We start from the raw sequence: 18,983 nt of genomic DNA, 5'->3' as shown, positions 1-18,983 counted from the left end.
GGTCCCAAGCATCATCTCCCACTCCCTTGAATGAAATGGTGACCTGTGGAAAGAGTTCTATAACGCAGTACTTCTCAAACTACACTGTGCGTACAAATCATATTGTCAAACGCAGGTTCTGCGTCAGCACTCTGGACAGCTCCCAGCGGTGCAGGTGCTGCTGGTCTGGGGACCAGATCGAGGGGCGGGGCAATAGCTGTCAGAATGATTTCATGCCTCCTCCCATTGTCCTCTCTAGTACTGGCTCGCTACCACAAAACTCTTTAGACGTATAAGAAAAATCTCCATATCTGTTCCTTACCACTCCTGAGAGAACATGTTTTAAACAATAACTGGTAAAAACCTAAACTGTTTCTTCCAACACTGCTGACAGAAGTCATAAATCTGAGCCAATTATAGTGAAGAAGTTTGATTTCGGCTTGGCTTTAGGTACCTATTGTTTAAAAAAGAGCCCCTTCTACCTAAAAGTTCTTTGCTTTTTATGCTGGCATGTTCTAATTCCTGGTTTCTTGATAGATGGACGAAGTTTACAGCAGTTTTTATTTCAGAGGCTAGAAATAAAACCCTTCTGTAAGCTTTCAGACTCCTTCACTGGGCAGAGTTAAGTCCCAGGAAGTGCTAAGTGTTAGACCTTTGCAACTCAGTGACTGAGTATGGAATAACAATTTGTGTCTTCGTTATCTCATTTCCGAAGCCTCATAAGCAGTGTTTTTCCGATAACAATGAACAAAACTCAACCTCAAACAAGATGGGCTCACCACTCGTCAATGATTTGCCTGCTCCCGCTGCTGGAGTTTTTTACCCCTCTGAATCAACAAAGAAAGCTCATTTGTTTCACTTTGTGAAAACTCTTCATTTTTCTCTCAGACTTTCCATTTCACGCTTTGTGAATTTTATTAAGATCTCTTTCACAGAAGCTAAGTGCTGGCTCTATGGAGCCCTGAGGGATGGCAGTCACAGCCTCTATAATTTCTGAAGCCTCTTGAGACACTTCTTTTCTACTAAAACTCCTTGGAGAATCATAAGGTAGAATCTAAAATCTTTTTGGTGCTGGAAGACAGAGGTTGGCCTCATGAGCATTTTGTGCAAATCTTTTGGTGTTGTAGCCTGAAAACAACAACACAGCAGCCCAGTTAAGGTCCAGTTTCAGATTGGGAACTTCATATTGATATTCAGCGGGTCTTTCTGAAGGCCTCCAATTATTTTTAAAAGCTGGTTTAAAATATTAATTTAAAATATGTTTTATTTTAGAATGTCTTTATTAATGAAACTTACACATAATCCTGTTGCCTGAGAAATTGTCAGTGGCTTTAGTCCAATAAAAAAAACTATGTTTTAAAAGGTAATTATAGTTAAATAATTGAAAAGGAATTTGTATTCTGATTTTCTTTTCCTCTTGAATTTACATTATAGGAAATTTAGGGAGTTCCCTGGTGGCCTAGTGGTGAGAATTCCAGGCTTTCACTGCCGTGGTCCAGGTTCAGTCTCTGGTCAGGGAACTGAGATCCTGCAAGCCCTGTGGCATGGCCCAAAAAATGTTTTAATGTTATTATATGCTCTCAGAAATGACATAGTAACAGTTGTATAATAGTCCATCAGATAAAAATATTATATTTAAGCCAACCACTTCTCTATGGTGGATATTGAGATGAGTGCCATACTTTCTCTATGATGAAAAGAATGATAACTAACATTTTTGAGCGCTTAATATCTGCTAAGGAACACTATAAATATTGTATCAAGTCTCTCCACTGTCGTAAGGATCTGATGAGCTGGGTACTGTTATTTTTCCTGTTAGAGATTGTGCGAAGGGGGTACAGGCAAGTTAGCTTGCTTCAGGTCACACTGCTGGTAAGGGGCAGGGCCAAGTTCAGACAAATACTCTCACATCCAAACGGAGTCTCCTCTCTGCCATGTTATTTCTTAGGCTATACTGAGATTTACGTAAGGATTCCTCAGTTTAAATAAAAGCTTCAAACTATGTATGCAAATCCTTAAACTAAAAAAATCTTCTCCTTGGTTCCTACTACATGAGTATAAAATTGCAGATTTTTTCTTAAGTTCTTAATGTTTCAAGAGCTATCAAGTCATAGGAGACAGTGCTATGATATCAGAGTGAAGGCTGTTAAAGAAAACAACTATTTGCTTTGATTCTTTGAATATTGGTAAGACATGCCCTGTAATAACTGACAGCACTTTTGTCTGTTCCTTCACACGTTTGTGAACACTTCATCTTTAAAAATCCAAATGTGCATGGATTTTCACCCTTAGTTTCATTCTCATGCACCATTTAAAGATGCGTTGGTTGGTTGGTTCCTTGGTTGGTTTGGTCAAGGATGAATCTGCTTCACTCGCTCCTATGAAAATCAAGGTGGAGGGGATGACAGGGTGAGGGCATCTTTTACATGGAGAACTGTTACGCACTTGAACACATGAAGACCCATCTCTTTCCCTATCTCTATCCTCACAGAATGTGTGACACAGGAGAAGGACTATTCACTTTTCAAACAAGGGAAGGAGAAATGATCTATCAGAAGGTCCATTCTGCGACACTGGCCATAGCTGAGCAACATGAAAGATTAATGCTAGAAATGGAGCAGAAGGCCCGGGTAAGGCTCCTTCCTTGGTAACCTAACAGCTTGGAAATGAATGTCACTGAGGTCTGATGCACATCGTGTGTATGTGGGTCCTTTCATGACAGCGCCCCAGCGTCCAACCCCATCCCAGCCCCGAGAGCTTGTCCCAGTTACTGAACCTCATCTTTCTAATATCCTCTTCAGCATATGACAGAAGAAGCTATTTGTGGCCGCTAGCCATGCACGTCGTGTATGTACCTATGACCTGTTACCACAGTTACCCAGAGACGAGTGGAGTGCACAGAGAGTGAAACAAGAAGCAGTGCTCTCTGCATCTCTCCACATGTAGTCGGACAATCAGAGATGCAAATGTGGACCCAAAATAATGAGGAAAATAGGTTTCTACCAGAAAGGATTACACTTTTCTTTTTGTCTTTGTATTTATCCTAGATTCTCTGAAACTTCCAGCTCTTTCTGTCCGTGTTTCAGAGCCGATACTAAAATGTTTGCAAAAGGAGCTTATACTGTTTACCAGCTATCCGTTATCCTGTCGTGGAACTATGCTATAGTTTCAGGGTCAAGCTAAGAAATAATTTAATAAAGAATCTGAAATAGCAAATTTTACAAGTAGCTAAAAAAAATTATAAGCTTTACTACTAACTTCTTTGAAAAGCAAACAATGGAATTATTATCGGCTGTAATTTTAATAGGTCAATATTCTCTTTCTTCAGAATTTATAGGGATGCATTAGATTCCATCTATGAGAGGACAAGTGGAGCTTTGGGAAATAGGTGGGTCACTACCCAGAAAAACTTTCATAATTCTATTCCATTTTAAGAGTATGGGGCTTTATATCTAGTATTATTTTAGTTTTGACTTTTAAAATTCTTAAATACATAATATTTTGAAGTATAAAATTATCTTTTAAATGTAAGAAGACAAAATAGTCTAGCAAATGATTTTACATTATTTTTAATACATTTCAGATTTTGTCAATACTACGTACACATTTTTCTCTATCTAGGGTATGGTTTAAAAAGCCTTCCTAATACTTAAGGGCAGCAAGTGCAAATCAGGCTTACATTTGGCCTTCAATGGGGGTGAAAGAGTAACTTGAACGTTAATAGGATTATTAACATGAGACTATGCGATTAATTGATGAAGCATCAATAGGAGGTTGGTATGATTTAGTCTTCTAGAAAGATTTGGGTTAAATTTAAATTATTGTAACAATTATCTAATTAATATGACATTTTTCTAGTGGCTTAAATCGGGTGAAAAAAATGTAACTACCAAACTTCAAATTATTTCAGAATCTTGAACATTCATTATCAGCCCATATTTACAATCTGCTGATGTTAATTTTCAGCCAAAATGAACAACTGTGATGTCACTTGCTATTAGTCAACAGCGGTAGTTCTTTACTTCTAGTTGTTCTGAACGGGCAAAATGCTCATAAGTGAGTCATTTAAATTGTATTTCATAAAGGAAATTTCAAGAGCTCTTTCATGCAACTGTAATTGTCTGCCGTAAGGAGAGCACTCAGTGTACTGGGTTCCCATCCCCATTCTACCACTCACTGTCTGTATAATCTTGAACAAGTTATTTAACTTCTAAATGTCTCATTTTCCTGTATCTGTAAAATGGGGATACAAGAGTTCTACTTATTTGGCTGTAATGAGGTATCTGTGCATTAACATATATAAAGTGCTAAGAACAGACCTGGCACTCAGAAAGTACTATGAAAGTTTCATTATCATGATGGTGGTGTTGAATAATTATAAGACTTGCAAATGTTTGTGAAGACACTAAATTTTTATTCCCAACTATAGCTACGTAATGTCTTCCAATCCTTTACAAGTGTGTCTAACAATCTTGTGCGAAAACATTTGCAAAACAAAATTTAATTTACATTTGCTTTTGGTGTGGTTGTACGTTTATCTTATCCTGTGCCACTGAGAAGCAAGTCCAGGGGAGTGGAGTGAAGCAATTGCTGTGAAGGAGTTAGAGATGGTAGGTCCACCTACTAAGATCTCAGGCAGTGGAAAGCCAGGATTTGGGTACACCGTGGATCTGGGTGCTCGGAGGTGGAAGGGAAAGGGGGCAGGTGTTTAAATAGCAGGCTCAGTATGGCTTAACAAAGAAACCAAATGTTTCTGAAAATCACAAAATCAGAGACTCCATCAACTTGGTGCATACATATAAATGGAGTATTTGGTTTAATTTCAACAGTGATTGCAAAGCTATGCTTTTCTCTGAAGGATAATATTGATACTAATTAAATTACTCCATAGGTAGTCCATTCTGTAGAATAAGTTGAACTAATGATGCTTTTCCAAGGGCATGCTACCACAAGTTGAGAACTGCCCCAATTCCCCAAATTCTAGGGCTGTAAGCAAAGATTTCCAGGTCTCCCAGATACCTTTTCTTTTTCTTTTAAGAGACCTCCTCTACATGTACAAATCTCTTTTTAAAAAAGAAATTCCAACAAGTATGGAATAGAATTTAAATACCCTCTATCTAACTCTTAATTGATTTATACAAAATAAAACAAAGGTTTGTGCCATAAACTAGGCAATAGTGTAACTTGCGAGTTGGAAAAGTACCGGAAAACCTACCTAAGATATAAAAATGTTGCATTTTGTTTATTATGTATTCACTGCAAAATAAGAAGATAACACTGCTCATTGGCTTTCCAGTTTTAAAACCAAGCCGTGGAAGATAAATATTGATCAGACAGAAAATGTTTATACATTTTTAATGTTATTAAAAAGATTTTACAAGATTACCAAGAAGCTATACAAGCAATGAATTCCCCCAAACATTGTTGTTCAGGCAACTGAAGTATTTACTTTCATCCTTTAAAAAAGAGATGATTTCAGAGTGCTACTGGCTTTATAGATAAACTTGAATGAGAAATAATGTCTCAACAACCGTTTCTTAACTATAAGAGAAAGAATTCAGTATATCTTTCAGCATGATATGCATGTAAAACTTCGTTTTGCCCCATTTATCACCATCCTTCCTGGGGAACACGTGAATAGACATATTTTGATATATCTCTATAATCTGAGTTAGGCAATGTTTCTATTCTTGTTTGAAGAATCTTATATCTAGAAAAGCACTGTGCATAAAACAGTTCATTGGCACTGTGGAGAACTGGATAAAAAGAATCACTAAATCGGTAAGGCTGTTAGAGGTGTGTGCTTACATTTCCTTCACTGAGAAAGGTAATGAAAGAATGAATGAATATTAACTGACTCCATTAAGAAGTTTTAAAGGAGAAGTTGGCCATTTATTAACTCCATTCACAGGTTTGTAAATAATACATTTATTACTCCGTGCTCAAAACGCTGCAGGGTGGTAGGGAAAACAAGAAAAGGACAACAATGTTCCTTCTCTCAAGTGGCCCAGAATTTTGTGGGATCAAAGTTTTGTAATTTTGAGTAAGCTTATCTTTTTCCTTTTACTCCTTGAAATCTCAAGTTTTCCATGCTTTATTAATGTAACTAATTAAATCAGATGGTTAAGAAATGCCATTACAAAATTTTGATTCAACTATACTAAAAACACCAGTTGGTCTTGTTTATGTTGTCATGACAGTAGAGCCTGATTGATTTCTTGGATAATCAACTTATTGGAAGGTCCTCAGTCAAAGCTCCATGGAGAATGATTTCTTCAGTACAACAAAGACACTCTTCCTTTTTCCATTCAGATGTAAAGCTTCAGCTTCTCACTCTTAAGTCCAGATAAGAAAGGGAAAATGATCATGATAGTAAAACAGAGAGTGATCTTAAGTAGTCCTATATTTTCTTTACTTACTAACTCAAAACTAGCCTTATTTTAAAAGAGAATTTTGTAAGGGGGTACATGGGAGAATTAAGCCACGATAATAAATTTTAAACTGGAACTCTGTCTGAGATTACTAAGATTCAAGTATTTGAGGAAATTATTAAAGCTAGATAGTTAAACAAATGGCACCTCTAGAATTTGTTTCCATTTCATAAAGCTCATGTTCTTAGAACCCTCCAAGTTCTTCGAATTCTATTGCCAAAAGCATTTATAGGTGCTCTGCCTTGCACGTGCAACATTATCGAGGAAAGTTTTCGTTGTCTTGGTGAACAGCCATTCATCAGAAAGCACATTGCAAATGTGCCAGCATGGCTTAGCCCCCTGAGGGTGAGTGGAGGCTGATTTCATCTTCAACAAGACCTGAAATAATTTAATTTTGGATTTCCGTGGATCTCTACACACATACACACACAACACAAACACACACAAAAAAATAATACAAAAGAAACTTCTTTTTTAATTTGCTTTTTATGTTTTTAAGCTTTACAAGTATTATGAAATGTCCACAGGGAAGAAGCAGCTGAGACGACATAAATGTAATTTTTAAAACACAGATTTTTCCTGATATCTTATCAAAAATAAGTAAAGGAAGTGGGGGAGGGGGTCGTTAGTACCTTTGTAATATTGTAAGTGATTTAAAAGGGAACGGTCTCCCATAACAAGAATTACAGTGTGTCCTTTAAAAGCATAGGGTCTGGAATGTGCCTGTTTCCAGTAATTCTTGCCTCCTGGTCACCAGAAAAGCTCTGTACACAATTTAAGGACAAATAGCTTCAGTGTTATTGAAACACCTGCAAGATAGCAAACCCACTTCTAATGCCTAAAAAACAACACTGGCAAGACTTGTTGAAGGCGCTGCTGTCCAAAGCTGTCAGTTCTTTGGTTTTCCTAAGCTCTAGTGGTTGGAGAAAAACAAATAGCAGAGTCTCACATAGAACTTCTTCCCTGGAAAACAAATTGTTTTCTTTAAGATTTGTCATTTTACTTGCCCTTGTTACTAGAAATACAAGAAACAAAAGTAACCTCGCACATTTAACAAACTAAAAAATTTGTACTGTTCCCAAAACAATAACCCTTTTGAACAGTAATCATTTAAAAACAAATGATCTTATTTCCTTTTATAATGTAAGATGAAAAGAAATTTCTGGTGAGGAAGCAGCATTGTTTGACTCTACCTACTGCCCTGTAGGCATAGAGGTGGGTCTAATGCCGCCCTGTCTCTGGGGAGGGCAGAGTGGAGAGAAGAGGAGAGGGGGAGAGAGAACAAAGCTGGCTTTATGTACAACTAGCTTAGACTGCGACTCGAAATTAGCGTATTTGCCCTTCTAGATTTATACTTGATCATAGATCTTACCCGAGTATTGACTGCTACCAGCCTATGAAATTATTTTTTGTTTAAATAGTTGCATGAACGAGGAAATGCTATTCCACTGCATCAATTCCAAGATGCACATCTTTTTCACAGTTTAACATCTGTCTAGTCAGATGGGAGTTACAGTCTAATTAGCAGCACTGTTCTTTTGTAGTGCTACATAAAATCACGTTGGCTTTCTAATGATGGCATCTTAGAGTGTATAAAATACCGTAATACTTGTTGTGAGCATTCTGAAGACACTAAGCTGTTATTCCCAACTGTAGCTAAATTATATCTTTCAGTTCCTTTCAAGTATATCTAACAAGACCATGAGCACTATGTGCTCATTTATAACTTTTGAAGGAATAAGAAAGCTTCCAGAATGGGATGTATCCTAGGTAGTTTGGCTTCCTTTTGAGTGACAGCATTCTTCATACCCACATTTTACAGGAATCTCTATCAGCTATGGGGAAAAAACAAACAAACAAACAAAACTAGTTTTCCCATACTGAAAAGGTGAAGAATTTGGAAACATCATAATCTCGTGAGCCACACACAGGAAAATGTTAACACTTCTTGCAGTCTCTCTTCTAGGTATATTCATAGAAGTTTACAGAATTCTAGGAGAAGTTTAAACGTGTGATTTGTGATTGCAAGTGGTATGTTATATCCAATATATAGGAATATCTGTTAATGAATTCATCCTTCAAAGTTCTATTCTTGATTCTGTTGCTCAGTATTATCAATTATTAACCAAAAGACAAGACCTTTATTATTACTGACAATGACCAGTTCCCTGCTGGGAAATGCCATTAGCATTTTTGTGAAATTTTCTTTTACTGATTGACAGACACTGATTAAACTAACACAAGCTCACTCAATTAGAACAAATTATTATAGCTGATAACTAAAGTGGGCCTGTGTTCCTAATGTTTCAGAACACTAAAGGAAATTTCATCTCTAAACAAACACACAAGAACAAAGAAAATATACATTTCTGTCTGCAGTAAATACACAAATGAGATGGAAATGACGAGAAGGCAATGTGTAATTTTTCTAATACGTGGTGCTGAGACACAGTGTAATAGTAAATATTTTATTTAGATCATGTTTTTTTCCCTTAAAATTTGTTGTGGATACTCTAGATGTCACTTCAAAAAAAGCATTATATCAATATATAATATTTATGTATAATATTTAATCAACTTGATTAGAATTGATAATGTATAAGGAAAATGAGTGCCCAACATTAAAAATTTCAACTTCTATGTTTAAAAAATAGGGCTTCCCTGGTGGCTCAGTGGTTGAGAATCTGCCTGCCAATGCAGGGGACACGGGTTCGTGCCTCGGTCCAGGAAGATTCCACATGCCGCGGAGCAGCTGGGCCCGTGAGCCATGGCCGCTGAGCCTGCGCGTCCGGAGCCTGTGCTCTGCAATGGGAGAGTCCACAACAGTGAGAGGCCCACGTACAGCAAAAAAAAAAAAAAAAATACAATTTTGTTTCTTTTATTTGTACTGCTAGAATGGAACAATAGTAAGGAAATTACAAAAAAAAATTTACTTTTAAACTGTGGTAATCTTATTTATTGAGGGTCATACAATCTGCTCTTGGCAATTACAAGAATAATTTCCTTAAAAAAAAAAACAAAACAGATGTCAAAAGTCAATCAAGATGACTCAGCATAAAAACATATATGACATATACACATACAACCCAAAGAATCAGACTGACTCTTCTTTGGCACAGTGCTGTAAAATAGGGAAACACTTAGGCCAACAGTGGTCAAACTAAAATCTAAGAAATTGATGTAAGCATTGCATGGGAAGATATTTAAGGATGCTTTCAAAGAATGTGAACATAGTTCACATTCTGGGATGTATTCAGTGAATGCATACACTTTAGGTGGAAGCAGCATGGCATGTTGGGTAACCAGGTAGACTCTAGGGAAAGACAAGCAGAGCTGTGTGACCTTCTGCAAGTCGCTTACCTCCTCTGTGCCTTAGCTTCCTCTTCTTAAAAGAGGAAGAAGGATCAATAATATCTACTTCAGAGTGTTAGAATGCCACCTGGTCTTTAGTAAAAGGTCAATAATTATTAGCTAATTCATAAAATGGCAAAAGAAAAACCTTTAATTTTAAATGGGTAAAATTGTATAACCACCACTAAAGTTCATCCCAGTTTTTATTATATGCAGACATTGGAAATTAATTACATAAACCTTATTATAGCCTCTAGATATTTATATATTTCAAAATCAAATGACAGCAAAAATTTTATTTATGAAATTTAATGCTTTAATATGTATTCATCATGTTCCTTATATTCAAAGGGTGTCTCTGTAAATGTATCTGCTTACAGATGATAGACAGATGAATGATTGATAGATAGAGAATATATATTCTTAAAATCATTACTGAGTACAGGTAAGAATATACCTGTACTTAATACTTAAAGTGTTTATGTAGATGTTTGTAATAATTTCTGATGTTATTCCAAAATCCAGCTTTTTTCACACTCTATGAAAGTATTTTGGTCAATACATGGTTTAAAATATATAATAATGACATCCGTTTTGTTTCAAGTTAATGAAAATGATATTCTACAAAGTCCAATTTTAAATGTCACCTAGCAACTTCCACTACATGACTATATGAACTACATTTTATTTGTTAGTCTGGTACAAACTCAGCAAGATATCTTCTTCTTTTTTTTTTCCATTTATCTTGAATAAAATGGAAGATTAAGTGTAAGGTGTCCCCTATTGAAAATTAAGTCAAGTCTGTGAGAAGCCAATTGTCCATAAACCTTCCAACTTGAGAGGACTGTTTGAACAAATCCAAACAGTGCCAATCCAAGCTTGGCTGGCTAATGCTCTCCTGGGCTTCTGTTTCCATAGAGTTTTCAAGTTTCATGAGCTGTTTTCCAAGACAAGTAAAACTAAATGTTCTCGACCAGGAGTGCACTGGTGTTGAGCATTTCCTTATTAAGCAGCACTGTTTTTTCTTACACTGACACACATGTCACATTAACATATTTCCCAACCACCTGTGTTTTTGCAGTGCTTCTTACCTACAGTGTGTTTCCCGGCCCATTTTCTCTTGTCTCAGACAAACCAGGGCCCATGTTGACACATCCACCCATATGAGGCATTCTTTAACTCTCTTCATACAGAAAAGCTGTGTCTGTCTCTTCCCAGCTGATAGTACACGTATGTACAAACATACACGCACTCTGCTCACCTGTCTCCCCTCTGTCTTCCAGCCCTCCCACCTGCCCATACTGACCACCTATTCCTGACTCACATTACTAGTTTTTTTTACTTCTATTAAGCTTTTAGACTTAGATCCAAGTAGATGCCTCTGCCTCCTTTGTCGTTCCTTTGATAGCTCATTTTGGACAAATTTACATCTTGACCACATGGAGACTTGGACACCCCTGGTCTAAGCCACCTCTCTGTGCAGTAGCAGCAGTAAAGGTGCAGCTGTGTTTACTGAGCACTTCAGGCATGACAAGCATTGTGCTTTTCACTCTAAAAGCATCATCTTATAAAATACTTATAACAACACTTAAGGCACATTATATTAACTTTAGCGATAAGGAAAAATTGAATCTTAAAAAAAAAAAAGTTTAAGTACCTTTCCTGAAGTCAGAAGGCTAGGCAGCTGTGGGGTTGATATTTGACAACAGGTCGCTGACAGCAAAGCCCATGGACTTAACTCCGTGATTTTGCCACACAGATTGTGGTGTTCTGTCTTGAACATAGCAAAGAGGCACTCGCATTCTGGCCTTGATCCAGTGGAATAGACCCAGTTGGTGTAATTCTCACCTAACCTGCTCTTTGAATAGAGGGTTCCAATAATTTATTTTACAGTGAGTGTGGTAAAGAGGGAAGAACGTCATGGGCTCCGAGCCTCAGAAACATTACCCACTGGCTATGGCAGGATGAAAAAATTACGTGACCCCTGTGAGCCTCATTTTCCTTGTCTGTAAAGTTCAGATGGCATATGTGTTGACGATTTATGTGGATATTAAATGGGATAACCTATGAAACCAGTTTGCACAGGGCCAGGCCCATAGAGAATGACTCATAAATGCTAATCTATAAATGCTGAATTTTTCCTCTCCCAATTATGTAGATTTGTGTCTTGAGTGCTAAAATGATTTTTTAAATTCTAGGCAATAATTAGGGAGAGACAGAGCAAAAGGAAAATTGATTTTTTAATTATTTTTTTCAATACTTTTTTTCTTTTTTTTGGCCGCACCACACAGCTTATTCCCTGACCAGGGATCGAACTGGGGCCCTCAGCAGTGAAAGTGCAGAGTCCTAACCACTGGACCACCAGGGAATTCCCCAGAATTGATTTTTTTTAACCATTTTTTTTAATACATATGAATTTTATGTAGGTGAACACAAATTAGCATTAAGGTTTATCACAAGGGTCAGCAGAGTCCCAAAACAGCAAAGGGAAATTGCAAAAGGCAGTAGCATAACCTGGATAACGTTTGTGGTAAAAGCGAGAAGAGGTGCTGGTAGCCTGTATGTTCACAAAAATTCTAGCAGTTGTCAGGCCCTTCCTGCTGCTTCTTGGCGGCACAGGTTCTGTCAAAGTACAAGGCTGTGTTGTCACACGTTGTCATATGTGGGGAGGAAGCTCATCTTCCCAGGAGAGATCAGCATTGGAGTCTAAAGAGCAGTGGACGCAGAAGTCAAGGGGACTGTTTTGTATTGGAGCTTCTGGAGTTAGGATTTTGCCTTGAGCAAATCCTTGAATTTTTTTTGGATTTTGATTTTCCATCTGTAAGATGAAAATGGCTGGATTCTCTAAGAAAGAGTCTAACCTCGAATTACGTGGCCAGTGTACACAGTGAGCTTGGGCTTCCTCATACCATGGCAGCCTCAGAGCAGTGTGACTCACATGGTGACTCAGAACAAGGGAGAGAAGGAGAAACTGCCATAAAGGTCTCAAAGGGCATGGCCGAAACAAACAAAATGTCACATCTACCAGATGTTATTAATCAGACCAGTCACCAACCAGTCCAGAAGCCCAGATGTAAAGGTCTGGAACCTAGATGCCCTATTTCTGAATGCAGGCTTTCCAAGAATTTGAAGCCATCTTCAATCCTCCACAAAAAAATAATGCAGTATCTAATATTAATTATGATGAAACTTCATTTGAAAGTCATTAAACAGAATCTCTTGATGCTCAGAAAAATCACAGGACAGAGCAGAAGCACGATTCTAGTCATGCTTCCACTTCCTTAGAAAAGTCAGGTCACACCTCAAAGCCTCAGCCTCCTCTCATTTTAAAGAGGGATATTTCATCCCTTTCCTATCTCCCAAAAATTTTATGAGGATTTGACTAGATAAAATAAATGATCTCTGGGCCAAATGCCAGGAAAAATGACTGAAAGAAGATAAAGGTGTAGAATATTTGAATTTGGCTGAAAATAGGGAAGTGGTATTATTATCTATATGTTGTAAATGCCTAGGAATTTCTAGTAGACCAAGTGCAGATGAAACAAAGGATAGATGAATGGATGATGGACAACACCACTTCTTGGAAAAGAAGCCCAGACGTGCTAAGAAAGAAGGGGAGATTACTAACCCATTTATGTGGAAGAGTGGAGGTGAAAAGACGGAGGTTAGGCTGAACCCTGGGACGGGGAGAACTTTTGCAAGTGGAGTTTTAAAATATAGCTAAAGAATGGGAAAATAAAGAACCATAAAACAGTCAGGAAGCTTTGTGTGTCAATAAAATACCGTTTTCATTAAGTACTATTTTATGAGTACTTAAATATACAAGAGGAAATGGACAGAAACATGTTAATTAGTAATTCGAAATTAACACTTTCCTTCATATTTGATAAAGTCGATTTAGTTTTTTTTGAATATATGGAGAAGGAAATTGAGTGAATAGTGTGTGTAGAGAGAGAAAGACTCTACATTCATTGTGCATCTTTTCAAGTACCTATGAAACATTTACAAAAATTGTCATATATTAGATAAAAATAAAAAATAAACTTCAATATATAGAAACTACTCAGGCCATATTATCTGACCACAATGCATTATTAAATGAAAATTAATAAAATATGCACAAAAAAGCAATATCTCAACAAAATGTACACAAGCAATCTCCCATATAAAATAGGAAATAATACCACAATTACATAATTTAGAAAAGAATGATTTTTATTCTACGTACAAGCCATTGTGATGTGGACAAAGTGGCATTTGGAAGGAAATGCTTTCATTAATAAACAAATGGAAATGGAAATATTCAACTTGAAAAGATTGAAAAGATCAAGAAAACAAGACAGACAGAAGGTGGAAGTTAATTAGGATAAAAGCAAAGTATAAGAAAAACTGAAAAATATAAATTCTTTAAATAAATTTTAAAACCCAAGTATATAAGTTGGAGACATGAAAGGACTTACAAAAACAGGCAAAATTCCTTTTAAGCTCCAAGAGAATTTGATGCTTTTTTAAATAAAAATGTAAATGTCAAATGATATTAGGAGAATTGAGACTCTTTGGGAAACCATGATCATAACTCTACTTGTACATACTAAACTAATTCCCTTGGATGGAATACTGACTTAAATGTTTTTTTTCTACAGTTTCTCAAAATTCTTTAATATTAGGATCTATTCGTTTTAGTGTGAAAAGAGCAGAAACAACTCGAAAGCCTTTCAATGTGGATATATTGAATAAATTGGGGTATGAGATCGTCCTTTGTCTTTGTCAGGGTGCATGTAAGTAAATAGGGCCTATGCTAGGTAGTTCAGTAGAGGGAATTTTAATAAGATAGTTTAGACTCAAGATGTAGGAAGAGCAGGGACGATCCAGAGATTAGCAAATGCAGGAAAGATACACCACCCTCAGCTCCCTTGCCTGCCACAGTGTCACGGAAGCCAGCAGAAGACACAAGACTCCCAGATCAGAGACAAAGGACTTTATTACTCATGGCACAGCCGGCAGCATGAATTCCAGGTTCCCATCAGTTCCCCTGTTCCCCAAGTCCCATGGAGCCATGTGGAGCAGCCCATCTATATATTTACATATTGCCTAAATGGGAATGAGCAGAAGCTGCCAACCCTTGTTTATATCTTTAAGAGTCTTCTAAATATGAGGTTCTTTGCTTTGGGGTTTCCTTTCTTATCCACTGGAAGACAGCATAACTCTTATCTGTATGATGCTCAGATAAAGGTATTAACTGAATATCCATAGGGCACACTTTGGGACAAAATCATCCTCTTGGGCTGTGGGCTTTGTGAGATGTGTAGATTTTTTTTGTTTTGTTTTTTGTTTGTTTTTGCTGTACGCGGGCCTCTCACTGCTGTGGCCTCTCCCGTTGCGGAGCACAGGCTCCGGACGTGCAGGCTTGGCGGCCATGGCTCACGGGCCCAGCTGCTCCGCGGCATGTGGGATCTTCCCGGACCGGGGCACGAACCCGTGTCCCCTGCATCGGCAGGCGGACTCTCAACCACTGCGCCACCAGGGAAGCCCTGAGATGTTATTAATTAGAGGACTGCCCACTGTCAGAAAGTGCACGTTTGCTCAGATTACATCAGAGAAATGTGCACGAAGGCCAAACAGAACCATTTCTGGATATTTTTTGAAAACAGTGTGAATCAGTAAAAATAAATTTCTTTCTTGAAAATGCAGTGTAAAGTATTATTCTTTTTCAACTAATCACGTGTCTGAGCATCACCTGATGGGCTGTTGTGTGGATCTCTGTAGCTAACCTTACAGTTTATCTTGCAAATAAGCAAACATACCACACTTTCATCACAGAACTTCTCAGGGAAAACACTTTTTCTAATATGTACGAACTCCTATTGCAGGAGCAAGGAAAAAGATCTATTTGAGGAAAGAGCCATTGGGTAAGGGTGGGAGTGGGTGGGCCTGCTTCACCTACACCCTATGCATACGACTGACCTTCCTGCGTACTTGCCCCAGGTCCCAGCTGGTGATTGTTCTTATCAAAGGGGCGGGGAGGTGCATTCCCTCCGCTGGTTTCCCTGGTAACTAATGAGCCCACCTGACGTCAATCCCCATATAAGTGGCAATGCCCCTCCCACAGCAAAGACTGCCGCCATGTCCTGCCACAGCCTGCCTGCCTTGCGCCGGCACATGGTACGGTGTCGCTCCAGGACCTTGCTTCAGACATGTAAGCTCCCTCATCCATTAAACCACTGATGTCTCTGTTGCCAGCTCCGGGTTCTTTCTTCGGTCTTGAAGCTGGGCAAGCATAGGGCTTGTAGGTTTGTGGGGTGCAGCCCAACAGACAATGAAATGGGTGAAAAAGAAACGGTATCTTGGGCTTCCCTGGTGGTGCAGTGGTAGAGAGTCCGCCTGCCGATGCAGGGGACACGGGTTTGTGCCCCGGTTCGGGAGGATCCCACATGCCGTGGAGCAGCTAGGCCCGTGAGCCATGGCCGCCGAGCCTGCGCGTCCGGAGCCTGTGCTCCGCCACGGGAGAGGCCACAACAGTGAGAGGCCCGCGTACCGAAAAAAAAAAAAAGAAATGGTATCTTGTGTTTGGCACCATTTGGGGGTATCTGTTTCTGAAAGGGCTTGCACCTCCATTTTTTGAGTTATTTTACAATTCAATAAATTGTATAAAGCCGATAGCATCAGTAATGCAGGTAATTCTTGCTTACAAAAATGCAAATAAACGTGTCTGATGGAATGTAATTGATTATTGCTGTGGCTGTTTACAGCGTTCCTGACCAGCTAGAAGCCCTTTGAATTCTCCTTGGAATCAGTCGACCATCTTTTTGTTCCCTTCTTAATTAATGAGTGAGATGAATTGCTTACAAGTGTTCATTTCATATTTTTTAAGTCATGATTTTCCTTTTTTTAAAATGATATCTTAGATGTTCCCTGGCAGTCCAGTGGTTAGTATTCAGAGCTTTCATTTCAGTGGCCCCAGGTTCAATCCCTGGTCGGGGAACTAAGATCCTGAAAGCCACACGGCGCACCACGCACCCCCCTCCAAAAAAACCAAAATGGTATCTTGAAACAGCAGGTAATGCAGGAACCTGTAACATTATATCATATGTCACCCACGTTTAACTCTGAACTTTTAAAAGAACACATTTCAGTTTACTATTTTAAATAAAGCCTAACACACGTTATCTTTTTCTTTTAGCTTCAGACAAGCTTGACTGAACCAATGACGTTATCCAAATCGATATCTCTTCCTCGCAGTGCATACTGGCATCACATCACTCGTCAGAACAGCGTTGGGGAAATCTACAGTTTGCAAGGCAAGTAACCGTAAAGCACCTGCTTTAGCTTCCTACAGGTGGACCACCAGCCACACAAATAGCTTTGTATTTGCATTGCTTGCTTTTCCTCCATTTCCAGTTATCAGCTGTCACTGGCCACAGTGGGAGCTCTGAGATTTACCGTGGCTTTGCTAAAGGTATCATTTCATAGACTCATGGTAAAAATTATCCCAAAGATCACCAAAGGCTGAGGACCCACTTTGGCACAGGAATTTGACTAAAACATTATACAAAACATATTATCAGAAGCTAAAAGTAGCTAATACCAGGGTCTGTTTCATGCTGTGTTTTACAAAGGATTTCTTACTTAGCATCTTGTTGCCGTAATAGGATTGAATATCAGTTCAGGAGGCTGACTTCCAGCTCTGTGATGAAATGCTGCATGAACCTACTCATAGTTTTAAGGTTTAGCCAAAGCCTTGACATAGAAACCATATGGGAGGGTGCAGGGCAGAAGGAGACAGGTGTAAGTATTGTTGCTTCTGTATTTTTCCTAACGATAAGGCGTTGACTGACTGCTTGGCAGATGAATCAGAGGAACAGAGAGCAGGTATTTGATCGACAGCAGCAGAACTCAGTTTCCATGGTTTTCTTCCTATTTTTTCCCTTTTGTCCTAAATTCATAAACTTAACCTTCAGATAAAATATTCAGCTGCAAGAAACTAACAGCTGACCAAGACAGGAGGAAGCAGGAAGTAGGAAAAATAAGGCTAAAACAACACAGCTGAAAACACTCATCAAACCTTTTTTGAGCATAATAGGCTTGAACATACTAGGTACCCAATAAATACCTGGTGAAGGAATGGCAATCATAACCTTTCAGAATATTTTTCTTTTCATACATTAACTTTTGCTCATATTAACAACATTAAATGTTTTGACAAAAAAAGAAAAAATTTCTGTAACAAGCAAACTGAAATAGTGTAGTTTTAAAGCAGTATTTGCTTGCCAGAGTTTCAAAGCTAGAATAATGGGATTTGATGAGTGGGAATGAATGATTAAAGATACATTCTGCAAGGAAAAGCAGTCAGAACCACGTTAGTCACTTACAGAATTGCATTTTATATTTTAAATGAACCCTCTTATCACCAACTTGACTACCTGTATTTAATAGATCCTTATTATCTTTTTGTATTATTTATTTGTATGAGAAAATCTTTAATGGCACAAGGATTAGAGGATTGAGAAAAGGAGGGGAACTACTTTGACAGTTTCATTTGCCAGAAAGAGGAGATGTGCTTTCATTCTGTTTTTTCTGTCCACAAATGCCAGTAACCACACACTAAAATCACCCGAGTCATGATCTTATGAAGCTAATCTTGCTTGTTCCGGGGATTAGAAAAATTAGAAAATATGCCTTTAACGTAAGGTTGTTTTTATTTAAACATAAACATATATATGTAAATATTGATATTCAATAGAAGAAAACTAAAACTATGGAATATTTGAATAAGAATAAAAACAGTTAAATTTCTAAGCAAAAAGAAAGCGAGATGTTAATACAAATACATTGGAAATGGGTTGGAACCACTGTACTGAAAACTTTGGGTTCTGACAAGGTGTCGGTTTGTAATCCCAGCAAATAAAAGACTGTGGTTTTCATGGTAACATACAGAAAACTTTTCTCCGAAGGTAGCATTAAGATCTAGACTGATAACTTCAGAAATAATGTCATAAGCACCCAACAAAAAATACCAGAATGCATTAAATTTCTGAAAACATTGCCAGAGACTTGTTGGAGGACGGTATTGATTTACACAACAAAATAGAATCAATAACTAATTAGAATTCTCTATGATTTATGTCACAAATATTAATTTCCAGTTAAGGGTTTCAAATGCCTTATTGATTACGATGAACTGTTTATTTATATGATCTTGTTGGCAAGGTAAAATTTACCTTC

The 18,983-nt window shown here is 37.9% G+C and overlaps 1 protein-coding gene across 1 annotated transcript in view; it reads left to right on the top strand.

Moving 5' to 3' along the window:
* Positions 1-18,983, top strand: part of DOK6 (docking protein 6) — a 392,119-nt gene that overhangs the window by 308,659 nt on the left and 64,477 nt on the right. The window contains exons 6-7 of the mRNA XM_029220785.1: positions 2,471-2,609; positions 16,942-17,059. Coding sequence (XP_029076618.1) covers positions 2,471-2,609; positions 16,942-17,059 — 257 coding nt within the window. The remainder of the gene's footprint in view (positions 1-2,470; positions 2,610-16,941; positions 17,060-18,983) is intronic.

This window comes from Monodon monoceros, unplaced genomic scaffold, assembly GCF_005190385.1.
Source record: "Monodon monoceros isolate NGI ecotype Baffin Bay Population unplaced genomic scaffold, NGI_Narwhal_1 Super_Scaffold_1, whole genome shotgun sequence".
NCBI lineage: Eukaryota > Metazoa > Chordata > Mammalia > Artiodactyla > Monodontidae > Monodon > Monodon monoceros.
The sequence above is the reverse complement of the archived record's forward strand: the minus strand, read 5'-3'. Positions and strand labels throughout refer to the sequence as shown.